At 58.1% G+C, this 21,415-nt stretch overlaps 2 protein-coding genes across 3 annotated transcripts in view; one reads left to right on the top strand and one right to left on the bottom strand.

The window, feature by feature from the left end:
• LOC105982112 (mitochondrial import inner membrane translocase subunit TIM16) overlaps positions 1-21,415 on the bottom strand; it is a 60,090-nt gene that overhangs the window by 18,693 nt on the left and 19,982 nt on the right. For both annotated transcript variants that reach the window (XM_013011559.1, XM_013011561.1), the window contains exons 8-9: positions 19,571-19,657; positions 19,011-19,093 (exon numbers count right to left, since the gene is read on the bottom strand). In XM_013011559.1, coding sequence (XP_012867013.1) covers positions 19,011-19,093; positions 19,571-19,657 — 170 coding nt within the window. The remainder of the gene's footprint in view (positions 1-19,010; positions 19,094-19,570; positions 19,658-21,415) is intronic.
• Vasn (vasorin) lies at positions 4,216-14,237 on the top strand. The gene is made up of 2 exons (XM_013011562.1): positions 4,216-4,341; positions 11,624-14,237. Exon 2 carries the CDS (start codon positions 11,633-11,635, stop codon positions 13,664-13,666), a length of 2,034 nt encoding a protein of 677 aa, XP_012867016.1. The 5' UTR covers positions 4,216-4,341; positions 11,624-11,632; the 3' UTR covers positions 13,667-14,237.

The raw sequence follows: 21,415 nt of genomic DNA, 5'->3' as shown, positions 1-21,415 counted from the left end.
CCACTCTAGGTCTTCACTGAGGTGACACCAACTATTCCACCCCCCACCATGCTATGGGTCCTCTGGATGCCCCAGAGAGGCATAGATGCCCCTTTGGTAGTCTCTTAAGTCCCAGACCCGAGGCTTGAGCCAGATGCTGGGGAGAAGGGACCATGGCGGAGCTTTCCTGGCCTCCCCAGACCAAGTGGGCAGGATACCTCCATCCCGTCTCTGAGGTGGGATGGCAGCTGGGAAAGTGAAGGGTGGACTGGAGCTACCCTATGCCAGGCCCAGCCTCTGCCAACTGTGTGTGACCAGGGATTCATACCTCTCTTCTCTGGGCCCTGGAAGGTCACTGAGACCTCCCCGGGCTTAGAAGCACTGCCTTCTGTCCTGCAGCAATTGGGGAGGGGTCAGGAGAAGTTGGATGTGAGTCTTCTTTACCTTGCCCCTGGTCTCGGCTTCTTGTCCTTGGGGACCCTTGGGCCTGGCTCAACCTCACCACCCTGGCAGCAGGGCCCTGTCCCGCGCCACCCCCCCCAGTCCCCCTCAGGTTACCCAGCTGCGGCAGCTGCCTGTGTCCCTCACCCAGGTAACAAGGGGCTCAACCTCCCTGTCCCCTGCCCACCAGTTTCCTGCCCACACCACAGAATGGGTGAGGAGCTGGGTGGGGCCCTGGTGTCTCCACAACTTCCTGGAGGGCCCTGGGCTGGACACCTGTGAGTAACACAGGCCCTAATTACCTCAGGCCAGCAGGGCAAGCCAGGCTCAGCCCTGTCATCACTGCCTGCTGCGGCACAGAGATGATGTGTAGCCTGGGCACATCCCACACTGAGCTGGAACCAGTGGGTTGGCATCCGGTCCCCGCAGTAGCTCCTAGAGGCCTCTAACTCACATCCATTTCTTAAAGAACGTTTATAAGCTGGGCGCCAGTGGCTCACACCTGTCATCCTAGTTATTCAGGAGGCTGAGATCTGAGAATCAAGGTTCAAAGCCAGCCTGGGCAGGAAAGTCTGTGAGACTCTTATCTTCACTCAAGCACTAGAAAACCAGAAGTGGCGCTGTGTCTCAAGTGGTAGAGTGCTCGCCTTGAGCTGAAGAGCACAAGGACAGTGCCCAAGCCCAGAGTTCAAGCCCCATGGCCGACAAAAAAAAAAAAAAGTCATGTCTTGACTAGTTATTGTGCATCTAGCCTCCTGCTCAGCCTGCTAGAGTGATCTGAGGTGACCCCAACAGAAACCTGTCTGTCTATAAGGAATTCATTGCCTCATAGGGGCAGACACACTCCCACAATGAATCTCAATATGGGGGGACAGGATGACTGAGCCTTGGCTGGGCCGCTCAGGAGAAATCTTTCCCTATGGTCCCAATGTTAGGAGAAAAATCCAAGAGGCCACAGTTCCAATAAGAGCAGCATGTATAAGGGTCCTGTGGTGGGTGGATGCAAAGCCACTCAGGGCAGGAAGAGTGATACATTCCTGGTGACCTGGGCTGTGACAACAACAGGTGGAGGGGCGTGTGTTCTACTAGAATGGGGGAGTTCTGACTTTATTGGGAGATTGAGCAACAAAAGCTGAGGTTGTTTTGGGGTGCTGAGGGCCAACCCTGTGCATTCCAGACAAGCTCTCTAGTGAGTTTTATCACGGGTCCCTGATGGCACGTTTTATGCAAAGGGGGGGGGGTAGGACCAGGGTGTCACTGATCAGAGGCTGCACTGGATGGGTTCAGGTAGGAAGAGTAGGACAGGAGGAAACATGGGACCCAGGGTCAAGGCTGAGAACAAGGGACGCATGAGGGCGGGGGGGGGGGGGGGGGGGGGGGCGGCCCTCTGCTGCCTAGGTGAGACCAGGATGAGTCTTGAGGATTCTACTGGGCCATGGACGGCTTCCCTGCCCACCCCACACTATGCCGCATCAGCCCCTGCCCATTGACTCAGGCACTCGGGATGCGGGGGCAGAAAGGCCCAGCCAGCAGGGCTGGCTCCTCTGACAGGTCAGGCCAGTCCTCCTTGCCTCAGGCAGAGCCATCTGGGCAGCTCTGCCAGGCAGGAGCATCCTCCTGTCCATGGCACAGCGTGCACTGGAAAATGGGGTCATGACATCCAGTGCCAAGAGTTGGCCAAGATCTGGCACGGGCAGGCCTCATGAAGACAGCCAACCTAGGTCTGCGTCTGGAATGCAGGCAGTGCATTGTGGCCTGGCAGAGAGCCAGAGACGGTAAGGAGCAGTGCCTGTGCCTCACCCACTGCTGGGCCTTCCATCTCCAAGGCCTCTGACCCTGACTCCAAGTCTTAGAAGCCCGAGAGCTCACATCGGCCCCTAGCCTTCAGCTCAAGTTAAGAGGATGGACCAACAAGAGGGGCTTTTGTCCCTCATAATGCTGCCAGTTCTCCCAGATCTCCTGTGATCTACAGATTGGGAAAGCTGGGGAGGTTTCTTGGAGGCTACCCAGGAGTCTCTGGAGGGTTAGGAGACTCACATGAGCCTATGGCCTGGGATCAGGGCAGGGGACACCTTACGTAGGGAGTACATTTGAGCAACTGGCAACAGAGGCAAATGGCTTTGAGGCCTGGAGAATATCAGGCTGGAGCCTGGGACATCACTCCTGTGGGTCATCAGTGGAATATTCTCCAGGGCCTCTGAGGACTCATGGTGCAATGAAGGCTCAGGGACAGTCTGCCCCGAAGTCACATAGCACTGAACGCACATGCTTCTGAGCCAGCAGGAAGCTGGCTGAGTGGAGAGCCCAGTGTGAGAAAACAGGGGAGGTGGGGGTCAGAGTGACCTCTAAGCTGCCCAGGCCTTGGCCAGAAGGGGTTGCCACTCAACCCCGGCTGAGACTTCCTGTCCGAGGCAAGCTGGGAAGTCCCATTTTAGTACAAAACCACCTGATTTTTCAATGCTGGCAGCGCCCTCAAAGTTTTAACCTGCTATGTGGGCCAAACGAAACACATTCAGCAGTGAGCTCTGCTCAAGAACAGAGGTTCACAGGCCGTGCAAACACCCATGACACAAGAATATATGTGACGATGAGCACCATCTGTCCTGGAGAGAGGACCCTGTGGAGGCCAAAGGGCCAAGGGGAGACATCTAAAAGGTGACTGTCACAGTTTGACGCTGCTTAGGCCCTACAACAAGAGGACACAAGACCATCCTGCTTTCTGGAGGCAGGGGCCTCCAGGGACCAACTGGCATGGCCTAGCCAAAGGCCTTGGCTGTGGCCCAGGCAGAAGGGGGTATGGTGTCCGGAAGCTCATTTGCTGACCTGGGTCCCCAAAGGCTCTGAGGCATGACTCTGACCACAAACATGGAGGGGGAGGAGGACAGAGCATTTTCCTGGAATCCTCCAAGCCAGGGGATTTTTCTGGACTAGTCCACCCCCTGGCACCCATCCCTCTTAGCCAATCAAAGGCCATAGTGAACTGAAACACAAGCCCCATCCACAGCTACAGAAGTACCCAATCCCCCCACCCTAACCCCCACCTCTGGCACATTCTGGACTGGAAACTGCCAGTAGCTGTTGGGGCCTTGGGCGCATGGCCACTTCCCTTTCCATATCTGTCCTCCATCTAAAATGTGGGGAAGGGCTCCAGCTTGTTCTGTCCTGAGGCTAGGACCCCAGTTTTAAGGAGGTCGTATGTAAGCAGCTCCTGGAAGGAGTGTTTGAAATTGGGATTAGCGGCTAACAATACTCACATTGAGAGGCTGTGCCTCAAAATCTGGATTTTGGATTGTCTTGAAAAGTCTTTAGCGCTGGCAGGCTAGACTGGTCATGGGAACTAAGCCCTTATCCCAGCCCACCGACTGCCATACCCCTGCCTCTCGTAGGCCCCACAGGCCCCGGGGTCCACTCCTTGCATCTACCTTCACCTTGTCCGGTGACTCAGAGGCATGTGGTTTCTAACTTGCTGTTGGTATTTGCTTGCTTTTAATGCGAAAAGCTTAATGTCACATAGTAAACTAGAGGCAGAGTTGAGCCCAGGCCTTCTGACTCCCACCAGTGGGGTGAAGTCTCTCCTGGACCAGGCCGGGGTGTGACAGGGTGAAGATGAGACCAGAACGGTCCAAGGCGCCTCGGCGGAGGAGTGGGCGGATGACCACAGGCCCCGCCCCGTCCCAGCCAATGGGGAGGAGCCACGCCCCTTGCCGACGGACCACGCCCCCACCACAGCCACGCCCCCCACTCTTAAGGCCCGACCCGCCTCCTGCGAGCCGACTCCAGAGCCCAAGCCCGGGGCGGGGGAGACGGGGACGCCGCTGCCTCGGGACCCCGGGACCCCGGACCTCTCAGGGCCCGGCCGGTCGCCAAGGACTGAGGCCGCGGCCCGCCCCTACCGGCTCCCTCGGCCGCCACCGCCAGCCGGTGAGTATTTGGGAGACGGGGAGTAGGGAGGCTGCGGGCGAGAACGGGTCTGGTGGGCTCCGTGCACCCAGCGTGCGCGCGCAGACCCGCACCGCGCGCCCCCGCACCCCGGGGTGGATGGCGGTCCCCGGCCTCGCACGGTCCCCGCGTCCCCGCCCATGGCGGTCCCGGGGCGACGCCCCCCACGGCTGGCCTGGGTGCGCGCGTGTTCATGGTTCAGTGGCCGCGAGCAGACAAAATAAACACCCCCTCCCTCGCTTCCTCCTCCCACGGCCGGCCCGCCCTCCGGCACGACCAGTTTTATGAATCAAACCCCTTTCAGGGGATGACCCAGCCATAGTCTTCGCTTACTTTTCCCTCCGGCGGGGCGGGGGGTGTCCCCCCTCTGGGTCTTGTCACACATGCAGGGGGGCTGTGGCGGGGTGGCTGATGGGTCTCCCCACCCCACACCCCGAGGTGGGGGAGGCACCTTGGCTAGCCAGTGCTCCAGACAACAGGGCACCCCATTTCTGCATCTCTGCCTCTGCCAGGGAGGGGGGAGGGCTGTGCTTGGGCTGCGAACTTAATGGCCTATAGCCAGCCTAGTCTTTTGTGTCCCTGGGCTGGCAGTTCTAGGGCCTGAGGACTGCCGAGGTTCCCTGTGGTCACTGGCAGGCCAGCTGATTGGTGCCAACCATTCTGCTTCCTCCCCATTTGTTAACGGTTACCACACCAGGGTCGCTGACCACTTCTGCTGGAAGCCCAGGGGTGGAGTCTGCAGGGCAGGATGGGCCCCCAGGTCCAGGTGTCTTCTCTGCTGGTCTTCTGCACAGGTTCAGAGAGAGGCACCGGAAGCTAAAACCAAGAACAGGCCTAAATCCTGAAGATCCTTTCCTGTTAGGCTAGACTTTCGGTGTTGCCGGCAACAGGAGTGGCCGGGCTGGCATCCTCCAGGAGGGCAATGAAGTCCAGTATGGGCCCAGCTGTTGGCAGAGCCCAACAGAGCTGGGACAGGCTGGTGGGGGGATGGGAGAGCAGTCCCGAAGAGTTTACTGTCTTCTCCCAGGGGGAATCAGCCCCCTAGGCTTCTGTAAACAGAGTGTCAGAGGCAGGAAGAGGGCTCTGGTAATGAGCAGCCCAGCTGGATTCCCTCCAGACCATTATCTAGCCTCTCCCGGTCAAGGGAGGGAAAGGACCCAGGAGCACACATGCCAGCCTCCAGGGCCTGGGCACTGTCCGTCCCACCTCCCCCAGCCTTGTGCAAGTCCATTAGAACAGCCACCTGAAACCTGGGGGGCCGGAGGGTCATCTGGGGGTAGAGGGGCCTGTGTCCCAGACATTTTTCGATGTGACACTTCTCTCCTTACACTCTAAAAATGGGGGAGGTGGGGCTCTGTGCTGGATCCCCTCAGACAGTGCCTAGCTAGGTCTGGCAGACGGCCTGGAGTTAGGGAGATGCCCACCGTTTCAGCTTTTATTACTGATACTCTCACCTACAGCCGTGGGGGAACTAGGATAAGTCCTAGGCAGAGAGTGAAGTCCTCATTGAGGCTTATAAGTGGACAGCCTCTGGAACAGGATAGCAAGGGCTATCCTGCCCATCTCGGCAGCCCAAAGCGGACAAAGGCTGTCCACAGAAGCATCCTTGACCTCTGGCAGGTCCTGAGCTCATGGCAAGGGGGTTAGTGACCCCTCCCAGAGCCCCCTCGGCGCCTCTCCCTGAGCTGGGGAGCCCAAGGCTGTGTATTGCCAAGAAAACCAGCTCCCCTCACTGCTATGGAATTTGCGTGAGTTCTTGGAGAAGGGGGAGGGTATGAGGGTTTTGTGTGTGTGTGTGTGTGTGCAGGAACGCAGCCCAGTGGGCGTGTGTCTGGTGTGGGCGTGTGTCTGTGCGCGTGACTGAAGCAGGGCTGTGTTTGGGGCAGGCAGGGGTGCTTGGGGAATCGGTGTGCAGTGTGAGGGGCGGGGGCTCAGCCTCCTTCCTTTTTATCGCTTTTCACATTCCAGAGTCAGCCGGCTTGCTTTCCCCAACCCCTCAGCCTGCTGCTGTCCAGGCCCACAGGCCTCCCCCGCTTTTCCTCATTCCAGCCTCCCTGGGTGTGAGGAGGCTGGAGGAGGCTCCCTCAAGCCACCTCGGTTTGGGGGTGGGGGGTGGGGACAGGCAAAGGGCCATTTCTCCTGGAAGGTTAGGGACAGCCCTCCACCCCCCAGCAGACTCCTCCTGGGGAATGCAATAAGGCTCTGACATTCCTGGAGGCTGCCTGAGAGATTTCATTAAGGAGGAAGGAGGGAGCCGGCTTGCACTGAGATGGAGCTGGGGCAGGCTAGGGCTCTGCTGGCCTCTGGCCTCAGTAGCACGGTAGCAGTGATGGCTGTGGGCAGCAGCATTGTGGCTCAATGATCAAGGCCCACCTACCCATCGACAAGTCCATAGACTCCTAGGAAGGGTCATTTCTCCCATAGAGTGGCCAGATCTCTGTGTGGTTAATGGGCTCTGGTAAATGTAAGAAAGACCCCTCCTCCCACAGGACCATTTTCTTCTTAGATTCCTGGGCCCAGGTTGGGGGCCTTTCTTGGTGACTAAGGTAGTGTTCTGGCAAACTCAAGGTTAATTGTAAGGTTGGAATCTTAATAAGTGCTTGGCCTTGGGTGGGGACAGGGCAGTGAGGAGGCCTTGCATCTGGGCCCAGCCCTTGGTGGCATCACACCTGCCCTGTGTTGACAGTGGCATCTGGACTGGCCCACTTCTAGTTGGGCAGCAGCCACTGCATAGCTCCTGGGGCCACAGATGTCCCTGCCCAATAAGTGGCACCTCTCCTGACTGAGACGGCCTGTCCTGCCACCCTGAGGGCTCACGTAGCCCAGGGACTGGTCTTAGTCACTGGTCTTCCTGTTGTGGGCTGACAGGTCTGGCAGTGGCCAGGCCAGCCTCTTCCTGGGAGGGGGGAAGAAGCTGCCAGCTTGTCTACACCTGCTCTGGGATCCAGAACCTGCGGTCCTAGTTATTCCCTTGGCCACTCTCTGATAAAGAGCATTTGCCAGAGGAGTTTTCCCAATGCTGCCTGGACCTTACCTGGGAAGTTCTTATTTAAGTGGTCTTTTAGGGAGTAAGGATTTTAAAAAACATTTCTGGGTGATCCTGACCTGCAACCCCTAAGGGCTTCAAGTGGAAGTGGGGGCTCAGAGAGGGCAGGGAGTTAGGGTAAAGTCACAAAGCAGGGAAAATGAGCAAAGCCTACCTGGGATCCTCTATAGTTTAATCACTAGCTGGGGTGGTCTTAGAGAGACTTAAGGCCCTGTGACGACTCAGGACAGAAAACCCTGACCTCTCAGCACTGCTGGGCCAGGGGCTGCTGTGTCCCAGGGAAGGGGGTAGATGGGGTGGACCCAAGCGGGGCCCTGAGCCTCGTCGGACACGTCAGCGAAACCAGAGCCAGCAGTTCTGGCTGCCGGCACAGTCCCGCCTGCCTGGGGGGTGGGGGGGGCATTGGCAGACTCCTGAGTCTGGGCTGCTGCCAGGCTTGGCCCAGTGCAGTGCTGGGCGGGCCAGCACCAGGAGGTAGAGGCCCGGAGCCACAGGGCAGGCCCACAGGGCCCATTTCGCCCCCCCTCTCCCCGCACCTTTTCTGAAGTGGCTGGCACAGGAGGGTGTGTGTGGACTCAGTCCTCCTTCACCCAGCTGGGCACATGGCCTTCCCGGGCAGCAGGGAGATGGGCTGGTCTCACAGCTGATATGGCCACCCAAACGCCTGGGTTCTACCCCAGCCTCTTTCCTGTCTCTGCCTGTCCTGGGAGCATGTGTATGAGGGGTACCCACACGTGTATAGCACACTCAGGGCGTGGGGCGCTCTGGGTTCCCCTGAGAGCTGAGATGACAGACACCCTTACACACAGAGCCCCTCCTAGAGGTCATATGCTACAAGGGGCTGGCCAAAGGACAGCTCACCCCGCACACCCTTTTATATGACTAAGGGCACCCCACCTCCATTTCCCTACCACCCTGAGAATAGAAGGCAGCCTCAGCATGAGGCTCCGCAGGGCCCCTGGGCCCTGTGGGTATGGAAGTGTTGTATAGCCCCTTCTTCCATGGTGGTCTCTCCCTAGGAGGCAGGCAGGGCTCCCCATTTACATCCTCGGTAGCTCATGTTTACTGACCTCTTGGCAAATACTCTTAGTGCAAACTAAGCCATCCCGAGGAGCAGGCCCTGTGACCAGCCCCCACGGCACAGATGGGGGCTGAGGTGGGCTTTGTGGCAAGACTATCTTGCCAGCTGGCTGAGAAGCTTGTCGGTCATACCCCATTCTGAATATGCTGTGTGCTGGAGAGCCCGGGCCTCAGTATCTGGCCTCAATACTACCCTAAGATGGGGCCAGGCCTCCCCTTACTCCCCTCCCCGTTGCCCTGCTGCTCCAGAACTCTGAACACCCTTTGCAGAAGGAAAGGTCTCCCCTCCCTGGCTCAGCTCCAGGATCAGATATCAAAGCCAAGGCCCTGCCCCTGTTGGAGCCAGATGTAATCACTGGACAGCATGGCGGTGCCAACCCCCACATGCGCACACAGCAGATTCAGCACCCTCAGACCAGTGGAACATCTCTTACAAACTTGCTAAAAGGAACTTAATGTTTAAAGTCAAACAATATTACAAAATAGGACGACTGCAGAGGGTGAAGGGAGCAGGCTTCCCACACCAGGCTTGGGGATTTGCCTATCCCCTGCTGTCCCTCTTCATGATCAGCCTTTGCTCTGGCCAGGTTTCTTCCAGGGGTTTCCCAGTCTGCTTTTGGTGCCAGGAAACCTATGGTGGAGCCCCCTATCTACCAGCCTGTGGCTTGTAAACTCAAGTGGGTTTCCAGAGACCCTAGTATCAACTCCTGCCTTAGTCTCCCCTTGTTGAGTGGGGTGAGGCTAGGCTCAGACCAAGGATATCACTCTGAATCCTGGGGGAATGGTTAGCTGCTTTCTGTGGAGTCTCCAAACTTCGTCCAGGACACTAGCCCCTCCAGACCCAGCCCCCTCTCTTACCAACTCAGACACATGTTCCATAGCTCACCTGCCAGCCAGGTAAACATGGTATATCCAGATAGGCCCAACAGATTAGAGTGGGAAACATTTCCCTAGCTCATGGCCGCCTTGTCCTGCAGGACATACGAAGGAAACTAAGGTAGTGACAGTCAGGCCACTGGTTGTGGTCTCACAGCCTGACATCTCTGGGTGCCAGGACACCTGTCTGGAGCAAGGACTGTTAACCATGACCGTACACAAGGCCCACAGAGGTGTACTCTGGCCAGGCTGGCCACATGCAGGGTCTCCTCCCACTGGACTGTGAGAAGGCTCATTCAGAGGGCACCCCAGCCTCACAAAGACATGGGTGTCTGGAGGTCAGTTGAAGTCCACATCCACAAGCCAGGCCCCACCCACTGCTCTTTTGGGCTCTGGTACCTGCTTTACCTGATGCTGAGGGTAAGACCGGGTAGAGAAGTTCCCTCAGCGGAGATAAGTTATAAGGTTGCTGGAAACCGTGGAGTCCAGTCAGACAGAGCCTTGGCCTCAGTGAGGTGTCTGCATAGACTCCTGGAGGGCATCTGGGGGGGGGCACTTGAAGGGTCAGATAAGAACTCTCCCAGGTAGCCTCTACACAGTGTTCATCATTGTTAGTGAGCAAGGACGTTCAGGCTGCAGGGTCCTGGGGGAGACAATTCTGGTGGAAGGGTAGGCCCAACCTGAGCAACAAAGTCTCCTCCTTCACCTAGACTTGGTTCAAGACCCCAGAGACCCAACTGTCCTGGTTAACCCCCATTCCTGCCTGTCACCTCCTCCTCCTCCTCCTCCTTGTGCCTGAGGGAGCAGGCAGTAGGGCACAGGAAGGCTGGGTGGGGGTCGTGTTACCTGCCATGGCCATGGAGGGGGAGGGGAGGCCTAAGCTCCAGCAACAAAAGACCCTTGTGTGAGCAGCAGGCGCCTGGAGGGGGAGGGGGCACTTGCCACTAGGTAGGTCTGTCTGCCTAGGGACGGGCTGGCACCCTATACAGGGCTTGGGAACCTCTGGGGCACAGGGTAAGGGCTTTGCCAGAGCATGTGGCGCGGCCCCAAGGCTCTCCCAGGAGAGCCTGGACCTATCTGGACCTATCTCCTCTCAGGAGGATCCAGCTAGGAAGCAGCTCAATCCAGGTCTAAGTGTCTCCTTCACGGGGAGCGTGTGGGGCCCTGCCCTGGGATAGATAGCTAACATCTCGAGCTCTAGCTCAGTCTCCCTGGCTCCTCGAAGGGCCCCCTTTCCTGACACCTGGGAATGGTAACCAGTGGTGTCTGCGTGCCTTACAGTGTTGGCATGTGGCAAGAGCAGGCACTGTCACCGCTGAGAGGTAGCTGCTGCTCGTCTTCTGCCCACAGCAGCTATGGTAACTTAAGAGGAACGAGACTGCAGGGCTTGTTAAGCTTGGCACTGCCTCTAGCCACCACCCCACACCAGCGTCCCCTGCCTGAGCCTTCCAGTTTCTATCATCATGCTATGAGAGCCTGCCTAGCAAGAGCCAGGCCTGAGGTCATGAGGACTGTATCATCATGACCTGGAGGTGGGGGAGTATGAAGAGGAAACCTTCCTCCCTCCTTCCGCCCTTCTCAGGAGAGGGGCACCTGCCAAAGACTGCAGTCACCCTCCGCCCCGCCTTCAGGAGCCTTGCCACTGGCCACATCCTGGTGGCTCGCAGCCCCCGTCCTGGGCAGGTCTGACTGCACAAGTGGAAAAACACCGATCCCATAGTTTCCATGTGAAGTCTTCCTGCTGCGGTCTCTCCCCACTCTGAGGAGGGAGGGACACAGAGCGTGGCGCAGGGGCCAGCGGCCCAGGGCAGCCAGCTTCTCTGCTTACGCGCCTGGGCCGCCTGCCCGCCCCGTCTCTCCAGACGCTTGCTGTAAGGAGGGGTTGCTGCTCCAGGACACATGACTCCTCTTCTTCCCTGGTTTGCCCCCTTCCCTGTCCACCGCCGTCAGCAGGAGCGCCTGAGCTCAGCCCGGGGAAATGGTGTGTGGTCACTGAGTACCCAGAAGCTATCAGTCCATCCATGTGCTAGTCGCTGCTGGTCTTGTTCAGCCCACTGCCTGCTCCTGATAGCTGACACCATAAGGATAAAAATCACATGATGAGGGAGTAATGGGGATGGGCCAGGAACTGGCCAGGGGGCACTGGGGACCTGACTCATAGTGCTGGCTCTTGCATTTGGGGGCAGGGAGTGGTAAATCCCCTTCTGGCCCTCTTGGCGTAGCTGCCCTCGAGGCCCTGACTCACGACCACTCTGCACACAGGGACAGAAGATGCGCTCCAGGAGCCGCCTTCCGCCGCCCCTGCTGCTCTTCCTACTGCTGGCCCTGGAGCCCAAGGTGCAGGGCTGCCCATCTGGCTGCCAGTGCAACCAGCCACAGACTGTCTTCTGCACTGCCCGCCAGGGGAGCACGGTGCCCAGAGACGTGCCGCCTGACACAGTAGGCCTGTACATCTTCGAGAACGGCATCACCACGCTCGACCCGGGCAGCTTTGCCAGCCTGCCAGATCTACAGCTCCTAGACCTGTCACAGAACCAGATCGCCAGCTTACCCGGCAGCATCTTCCAGCCGCTCGTCAACCTCAGCAACCTGGACCTGACTGCCAACAAACTGCGCGAGATTACCAACGAGACCTTCCGCGGCCTGCGGCGACTCGAACGCCTATACCTGGGCAAGAACCGCATCCGCCACATCCAGCCAGGCGCCTTTGATGCTCTTGACCACCTCTTGGAGCTCAAGCTGCAGGACAACGAGCTTCGGACACTACCCCCGCTTCGACTGCCCCGCCTGCTGCTGCTTGACCTCAGCCACAACAGCTTCTTGGCCCTGGAGCCTGGTGTCCTGGACACCGCCAATGTGGAGGCGCTGCGGCTGGCCGGTCTGGGGCTGCAGCAGCTGGACGAGGGGCTCTTTGGCCGCCTGCGCAACCTCCACGACCTGGATGTGTCTGACAACCAGCTGGAGCGCCTGCCGTCTGTGATCCGAGGCTTGCGGGGCCTGACACGCCTGCGGCTCGCTGGCAACACTCGCATCGCTCAGCTGCGGCCCGAGGACCTGGCGGGTCTGGCTGCCCTACAGGAGCTGGACCTGAGCAACCTGAGCCTGCAGGCCCTGCCCAGTGACCTCTCCCACCTTTTCCCCCGACTGCGCCTCCTGGCAGCAGCCCGGAACCCCTTCAACTGTGTATGCTCCTTGAGCTGGTTTGGGCCCTGGGTGCGAGAGAACCACATCACGCTGACCAGCCCTGAGGAGACTCGCTGTCACTTTCCACCAAAGAATGCTGGCCGGCTGCTGCTAGAGCTGGACTATGCGGACTTCGGCTGCCCCGCCACCACCACTACAGCCACGGTGCCCACCACAAGGACTGAGGCAGGGGAGCCCACACCCTTGCCTTCTAGCCCAGTCCCGACCTGGCTCAGCCCCGCCGCGCCAGTCACGGAAGCCCCCAGCCTGCCGCCCACTGCCCTGCCGACGACGATGGAGCCTATTCCCCGGCCCCGGGACTGCCCTGTGTCCACCTGCCTCAATGGAGGCACCTGCCGCCTCGGGGCAGCGCACCACCTGGAATGCCTGTGCCCCGAGGGTGTCACAGGCCTGTACTGCGAGAGCCGAGTAGGGCAGGCGGTGCAGCCCAGCCCCACTCCACAGGCCACACCAGGGCCCCCACGGCCCCTGCCCCTTGGTGTTGAACCAGTGAGCCCCACCTCCCTGCGCGTGGGGCTGCAGCGCTACCTGCAGGGCAGCACCGTGCAGCTCAGGAGCCTCCGCCTCACCTACCGCAACCTGTCGGGCCCTGACAAGCGACTGGTGACCCTGCGGCTGCCTGCCTCGCTGGCAGAATACACCGTCACTCAGCTGCAGCCCAATGCCACCTACTCCATCTGCGTCACACCCCTAGGGCTCGGACGGCTGCCAGGAGGCGAGGAGGCCTGCGGAGAGGCCCGCACACCCCCAGCGGTCCGGTCGAACCACGCCCCTGTCACCCAGGCCCGTGAGGGCAACCTGCCCCTCCTCATTGCACCCGCCCTGGCCGCTGTGCTCCTGGCTGCGCTGGCTGCCGCAGGGGCAGCTTACTGTGTGCGGCGGGGACGGGCCGTAGCAGCTGCAGCTCAGGGCAAAGGGCAGGTGGGACCAGGGGCTGGGCCCCTGGAGCTGGAGGGGGTGAAAGCCCCCTTGGAGCCAGGCCCCAAGGCTACTGAGGACAGTGGGGATGCCCTGCCAGGTGGACCTGAGTGTGAATTCCCACTCATGGGCTATTCGGGGCCCAGCCTCCAAGGGGCTGTCCCTGCTAAGTGCTACATCTAAGCCAGATGGAGCAGCCAGCACCCTCTTGTTGCCATAGTGAGTTCTTAGCATGTATCACCGGGACATATGTGGGATGGGGCTGTGTGACCACGGTTAGCCTCTGTCCCTCTCTGGGCTAAGTGTACTCATTTGTGAGCTGCTGCAGCCCAGGCAATGAATTCTGGTAGCCCCAGCCCAAGTGTGTACAGGACGGCGACTGCTGTCTTCTGCATAGTGCAATGCCAGGGCATGTGGGTCCTGCCGTGTGCTGGTAACGCGGCCCGGGCCTTTCCAGGCTCCCCGCAGCTGACCATGGAGACTGGGGGCCAGTGAAGGAAGCCCCCAGAAAGGAGTCGTGGAGCGGGCCCTTTGGCCCTGGCCTTGGCCCTAGAAGTACAGGAAACTGGAAGGGAAGGTGCTCTGGGCACGTGTGGATTTGCTTCAGTTCCATTTTTTTAGAATATATTTATAAAAGATCCTTTCCCATTTATGTTGGGAAAATGTTTTTCAAACTCAGTGACAAAGACTTTGGTTTTTGTAAGACAAACGATGACATGAAGGCCTTTTGTAAGAAAATAAAGGATAAAATGGAGTGAATGTCTTGGACTCAAGCAGGGGTGCATACATGGGTTGGGTGTATGGAGCGCGTAAAGAACCAGAGCCCACCGGGCACTAGTGGCTCACGCCTGTAATCCTAGCTACTCAGGAGGCTGAGATCTGAGGATCGCAGCTGGCCTGGGCAGAAAAGTCCCTGTGAGACTCTTTATCTCCAATTAACCGCTCAAAAACTGGAAGTGGCGCTGTGGCTCAAGTGGTAGAGTGCTAGTCTTGAGCACAATGAGGCTCAGGGACGGTAAGTACCCAGGCTCTGAGTTTAAGCCCCACAACCAACAGAAAAAAAAAACTCACCAGGTGCCAGTGGCTCAGGCCTGTAATCCTAGCTACTCAGGAGGCTGAGATCTGAGGATCACTGTTCAGAGCCAGCTTGGGCAGGAAAGTCCAAGAAACTCTTTATCTCTAATAAACCATCAGAAAACCAGAAGTGGCGCTGTGGCTCAAGTGGTAGAGCTCTGGCCTTGAGCTGAAGAGCTGAGGGACAGAGCACAGAGTTCACGCGCCATGATTGACCAAAACAAAACAAAAAAACAACAACAAAGAAAGCCCCACAAAAACACAAAACCCCCCAGCAGATCCACTCTCCCCAGCAAGATCCAGATCCATTCTCCCCAGCAAGCTCCAGATCCACTCTCCCCAGCAAGCTCCAGATCCACTCTCCCCAGCAAGCTCCAGATCCACTCTCCCCAGCAAGCTCCAGATCCATTCTCCCTAGCAAGCTCCAGGCCTGGGTTTGGCAAACTGTCATGGACCTCCCCAGAAGGGTGACCCTCTCTCTCAGGGTCTTGGCCCGACATGAGGCTGAGGCCTGGGTGCGATGGGCTGCCTCAGTCTCAGGAAAGGGGTCTAGTTAGGACAGCCTCATCCACACCAGCGTCTGTGGTAAGGATGGGAATGGCTCATAGCAGATGCAGCATATAGAGTACCCCCAAGGGAAGCCATCCCCTCCTCAGTGGATTCAATGGGAAATTCATTAACTTCCCTAGAGAATGGGTACCTTACACTTTCTCATTCCAGGACTTTATGGCTGGTCCTGGGCTCAGGGAGCCTCCAGAACCTTCTGAAGAGTCCTAGGCTGGCCAGGTAGGAACGTGGCTCCAATTCCCTCTGCTGCTCCTCTACCCTTGGTATAGGCTCAGCAGAAAAATCCTGCTGTGTCTACCCCAGCTGTACAGAAGGGCTTTGGAGTGGGGAAGCACAGATCGACAAGCCAAAGACCCTGATGGGCAAAAGGGAGGGGCCGAGCCAGATCTGCAGCTGATACAGGAAAGGGCCAGGGGCTCCGTCTGCACTGCAGATAGGGCTAGTCTCAATGGCTCCATAGAGCCCCTGTACGAGGGAAGTGCTCAACTGTTCTGGGACTCCTAGGAGTTTAGGGGTGTTTTCCAGAAAGACTGCAGGCTGGAGAAGAGAGGACAGGGCCACAGATGTGGAAGACAGCTATGGCCTGTCTGGGGATGGGGAGCTTAGACTGATGGATACACAGCTCTTCCTCTTGTTCTTGGGGGAAGGTAGAAGAGGGGTAAAGGAGAGGTTCAGCAAAACCTAAAGTGAACTGGAGGCCCCACACCGATGTCCTCCTTAGGTCATGGCCCTGGCTCTGAGCCTCACCTCCCAGTGGGAAGGAGGGGGCCCAGCCAGGCCTGGAGACCAGACCCTGTGGCTTGGGGTGTTGATGTCAGCACCGAGTCAGGCTTGGCCACGCGAGGCTCTGGATTCAATTAGCGGCTGCTGAGGGTTCTGGCTTGAAGAGGGAGGTGGCGGCGGGTCACGAGGGTAGTGGGTGGTGGCAATGGGCCCCTTCCTCCTGAGGCGGAGGTGGTGGCGGCGGCAGCAGTGGCGGCAGCAGCCCAGGTGGATTTCCTGTAAGCCTGGGTCCTATTAGGGCAGCGTCCATGTCCTCCCCCCTCCCCGCAGTCCTGTCAAAGGGCCCTTTGTGGGCCTGTGGGCTGTTGCCGGAGACAGTGGCTGCTGAGTAAATGTTTTCACTGCAAAAGCAAACCTGGCCTAAAGGAATAGCAGGGGGGTGGGGTGGCAGGATCCAGAGAAAGGTACTCAGAGCGCCCCCATCCTGAGAGGATGAAGCCAAGATGCAGCCCCTACCCAGGGCAATGGCGCCAACTTCAGGCCAGGGATCAGGGCAGACGGGAGGAGGCAGTAACCCACAATCACCAGGTCCTTCCTGTCCCACACCGTGTTGTGAGGGCTTTACTTGTTCCATGACTAACAGCTCACTTTACAGAAAAACAGAGCTGAAACAGCCTGCTCTGAACAAGAGGGACAGAACCCTAACATGTGCTCCCCGGACTACAGTGGGGGTACCCTGCTCACCCCTGCCGGTACAGGGGATGGGGCACTGTCATGGCTGCACTCTCTCGGGCCCGTCACCCAGGAGGAGAGCATCTGAGACAGGTGTGCCTGCATGACATGGCAGAGCATGAGCTGCTCTGGCTCTGCCAGTCCCTCTCATTCTCCTCCCACATTACAGGGCCTGGCACGTAAAGTTCTGGACAACCCTCTTAGGACGGCAGCCTGACCCTTCCACATGGCCTGAGGCTGGCCTGGCTTCCAGTCACCCCTTCTCCCCAACGAGATGTGCTCCTCTGTAGGCACGAATGACAAGAGGACAGAGATGGGAACATGACTGAGGCCCTGGGAGAGGATGGGGGAGGAGTTTGAGCTTGACCTGTGGCCCCTGCAGCTCTTAAAAGCACATGCTGTTCTGCTCAAACCAAGATGGAAAATCTGTAAAACCGAAGAGAGCAGCGGCGACTGGGTGGACACGGCTGCCAACCTTCCCCCATGGCTGTGCCCACAGCCGACGCCCTGAGCACGTTCCATCTCCACTCACAGGGGCTCTTGCTTCCAGAGAACCCACCATCTCTCAGAACAGCTGGGAGGCTAGCATGCATCCTTGGCATCTGCTGGCTTCACAGAGGCCGGAGAGTCCTAGCTTATTGGCTGAGGATGCTGGGCCACCGAGGCAAAGGTCAGGGCTGGGGGACAGGGGTGGACCACTGGCCTAGCTGCCCATCTGGGAGTGATTTGACAAATTCCAGCCCTCACTGGTCCTTCCAGGCTATTCTTAACTGCTATAATTACAGGGTCAGCCTTGGCTGGTGGCACCGTAGGGTCTGGGCATCGTTAACTCTTCCAGGGGCCACACTAGGGCCTGGCAGGGGTTGCCTTGCAGGGGAGGGGAGACAGTCACCACCATTAGCAAGGGTGGAGCCTGAAACACAGGAAGTGGTAGGCAGAAGCACACTGGATTGCTGATGCCCAGGCCCTTCACGCCTACACTATCCCATAGGCCTCTGCTGATGGCTTGTAGGGAAGGGGCCATCTGGCCCAGAAAGGTCTGCCACTCCAGGACAGGGGAGCCCAGCTGAACCCAGTCCTGAGCCCCATGCCAGCAGAGGAAGAAGGGTGGTGACAACCTGCCTTAGCCTCGTACCTGCCATGTGGTTTCAAGGAAGACCTAAATCTCAGCCAGCTTTGCCTTACTCATCTGTACAAGGGGCCTTGCCAGCACCCCAGTGTCTTATTCCTGATTTAGAGGACAGGACAAAGAATCTCTGTCTTCCTGTCCACTCCCCTCCTCTCAGCCAGGGACCCAGTGCAGGGCTGTTTTGGAGGATCCAAGGAAGATCCTTCAGTCTTTCTCACCTCACACCATCCAGCTGCTTCTAAAATTGGACAGGCCACTGGGCCTTCTGTGACTCAGTTTCCTCAGTTGTGAAATCCAAGCAGGAAAAGGATGGACAAGCCAGCCAAACAAGGTCCTTTTCTTGGCTGCAGTACTTCCCAATCTCCTTGCGGCAGAGGGACCTCGTGAGTTACAGCTGAGACAGGCAGAGGTTTCAGCACAGGGGGTTGCATATGCTCCTGCCTCCACCCCACAGCCTCGCCTGACTAAGTCTCTAAGCCTCCTGGAACCTGTTTCCTCGGCTGTAAAGCAGATGGTAATGCAGAATGCACTGTGGGCCTCCTGGTAGCTGGCTTCCGAGCCACTGTGAATCAAGACCATCTCTGCACAAAGCTGATGGGGTAGGCTGAACCCTGCTACAAACTCTCCTCCATATGCTTCCAGGGAATGGGGGGGGGGAGGGTAGAAGGACAAGGTGCCTTGGACCTCCTATGCTGCCTGGGCACCAGTCTCATTTGTAGTCAGACTAGACACATGGAGACCACCAGATGTCAGGAGCTGGGTGAGCCCTTTATACAGACCACAAGAGTCCAAGCTCACCCACAAGTGCCACAAGCACTTCTAAACCTGTTCGTCTGTCCTCATACCGCCCCATGCCCTCTTTCTTAGATATTCTGGGGCCCTCGGCCTCACAGATACATCCACAGCAACATCAGGCACATCTCTGCACACATTGCAGCCTCAGCCCCTTCCCCAGAGCACACTACTGTCAGTTCCATCCCATGAAGCTGCCCAGTGACAGAGGGCCACTCTACTGGGGTAGCGGGGAGAGGAGGTGGAAACAAGGAATCTAGCTAGTCTGTCTGCCTGGGGCTGCCCCATGCCCACTGCTGGTGAGGTTAGGGCTCCTGGAAGGCAAGGCCAGGGTTCTTTGTTGAAGACGTCAAAGCCCAGCTCGGGCACCTGCTACACATTGCAGCGAGGCCCCGCTTCACAGACAGGCTAGATTGGGGTCCTCACCAGAGGCACTTGTACACTAGGCCTGGACTCAGAGCATCATCTGGGCCAGTAGCCCCCAGTCTCCCACCATGCCACAGTTCTTACCTGGGTGAAGTGTCCAGGGTGAGGGAAGACAGGGCACTGGAGAAGACCCGGGTGTCCCAGAACTTCACTTCCCGCTCACGCATCTGTGGGGGAGATCATAAAGAAGCTTAAGAGAAGCCTGACCTCAGCCCCATGCCAGGACACCCAGGACTCAGGGCCTGAGGGCACAGTCTTGCAGTAGACTCCTGCCCCAGGGCAGTGAGGGGGAGTCATGCCAAGGAGGGAGAGTTTGGGTTTTCATGTCCTGCCCCTTTAAGAACCCTTAGGTGACAAGGGACAAGAGGCGGATCCCTCCATGGACTCTGGTCCCTATGGGGCCAACACAGCTTCCAGGGTCAGGCTTAGCTATTACAAATGGAATCTGCCAGTTTTCCACCACCATCAGTCTCCTGAGACTCTAAGACCCAGCTGCACAGCCAAGCCGTATATGGATAGGCCTGGAACTGACCATCAGGCACCACCACCCCCCAATGGCCAATGGCTTCACCCCTTATGCATGGGCCTGAAGGGTCAGACATGCCTGTCTGGCCATGCCCTGCACATGCTGGAGGAGTTACTACCTGGTTGAATCCAGTGGACACAAGGTACTCCTTGGAACCTGTCCATACCAGCTGGCTCTCCCTGCTGTTCTCATGGGCCTGAGTGCTCTGCAGGAGACAAGAGATAGAGCTAAGCTAACAGGAACCCTGCCGGGGACAAGGATCCCTTGGAGTGGCCTGGAGCTGCAAAGTTCTGCTGTCACCCATCCACCTGAGCACCCAACAGAGTGGGAGGGAGCAGGCCAGTCTTTTCCCTGGAGGCTATGGGTGTAAACAGGAAGAACCCTGCTTCCCATTCCTGTGGGCAGTGCTACAGCTAGAGGTGATGAGGCCCAGGCTCAGTCTGGCCCCTGAGAGGGCTGGCAGCAAGGCCTGGCTTGGCACTTTGCAGGTGCCCACAGGAAGCACTTGGCTGGGAGGTCTCCAACTCTGGCCCTCGGCCCTCACACCCAAGAGCTGTGTGACCCTGTGACCCACAACCTCCTGGAACTCATTTTTCTCATTTGTAAGCAGGACTCAAGATGTGGCCACTCAGTCCCTGGAACCATGGCAAGGAGTCCATGTGGAAGGGCGGGTCCTCTGCCAGGCAAAGCACCGTGCAAATCCTGGGATTAGGAGGGCTGCTGCCCGTGGGCAGGAGGGAAGGCCTGGGCCAAGCTCTGGGGGATGTCCTGGGAGGGCAACACCGTACCCGTCACGGCTCTCTGTGGTGCTGGAGCTGCCAGTGGGAAGACTTAAGGCCCCCAAGAAGGAAAGGGAAGTTCACATCCCAGGCGGTGGCCCTGTCCCTCTAGGCCCTGGCAGGGGGGGAGTGGAGGGAGCCAGAGGAAATGCTAACAGCTCCCTTCCAGTCACCCTGGCCCCTGGAGCCTGAGACAAGGACCCTGTTACCAAAAATAGCTTACCCCAACCATGGCCAGCCTCCTCCGAACTTCCCACGATCTCCTTGGGAATCAATGAGGGAGGGAAGCAGCCTCCAGAAGCTGGCCCAGGGCCCCCTCCCCAGCACACAGAGGCGGCCCCTAGCGTGGGAGACCGCTGGAAACGCTCCACTGTGTCCTTCAAGGGGCTTTTCTCATTGCTCCCTTCTCATTCAGCCACAGTGGCACGGGAAATCAGGACTAGCGCCTGAGAACCAGGCCCCCCTCTCCACATAATGGGCTGTTCGGTAAGGACAAGGGTCAGGGCATTGGCCAGCCCTACCCTTCACACTCCAGAGAGGGTAGGAAGGACCACAAGGGCTCAGGGTACAAATACTCTGTGTAAGTGGCAAGCCAGATGCCGTCCAACCGGTCTGCACTTCATTCATTCATTCATTCCATTTAGTAAACATGTGAGGCTTCCACAGGGCAGGAGCTGACAGAGGGGCCGGATGATTCTCAGATTATGAAGAACAAGCTCATTCATTTGTTTTCACTGTGAGTATTCAGCTCACACAATGCTGGGCACTACAGCCCCAAGTCCATGCAATATGTACATGAGGAGACCCACTGAACTAACTAGCCACAGCGCTGTAGTTATGGTTACTTGAAGTGCCACAGAGGAGCAAAGTCAGACTGCATGGGGGGAAAGCCAGCCCTGCTCCCATTACCACATCCCAAGACAAGTTATACAGCAGTTCTATGCCTCAGTTTCCTTATCTGTAAAAACACCGCCACAGGACCTCTTCTGGATGACTGCCACACAGAATAGGTGTTAACGCTTAAGTGTTTAGCAACATGCCTGATGCATATCAATTGTGTATGGCTCTGTTGTTACTGAGACAGGGTGATGTCACACTTGCCATCCTTCTACCCAATTACTGGGATTACAGGCATGTGCAACTACATTTGCTAAGGTGCTTTTTTTTTTTCACAGTGAACGAGG

The sequence above is a fragment of the Dipodomys ordii genome, unplaced genomic scaffold, assembly GCF_000151885.1.
Source record: "Dipodomys ordii isolate 6190 unplaced genomic scaffold, Dord_2.0 Scaffold14, whole genome shotgun sequence".
Classification (NCBI taxonomy): Eukaryota; Metazoa; Chordata; class Mammalia; order Rodentia; family Heteromyidae; genus Dipodomys; species Dipodomys ordii.
The sequence above is the reverse complement of the archived record's forward strand: the minus strand, read 5'-3'. Positions and strand labels throughout refer to the sequence as shown.

Coding starts and splice junctions, on each gene's coding strand:
- Vasn (XM_013011562.1), top strand. CDS start 11,633: ATGCGCTCCAGGAGCCGCCTTCCGCCGCCCCTGCTGCTCTTCCTACTG.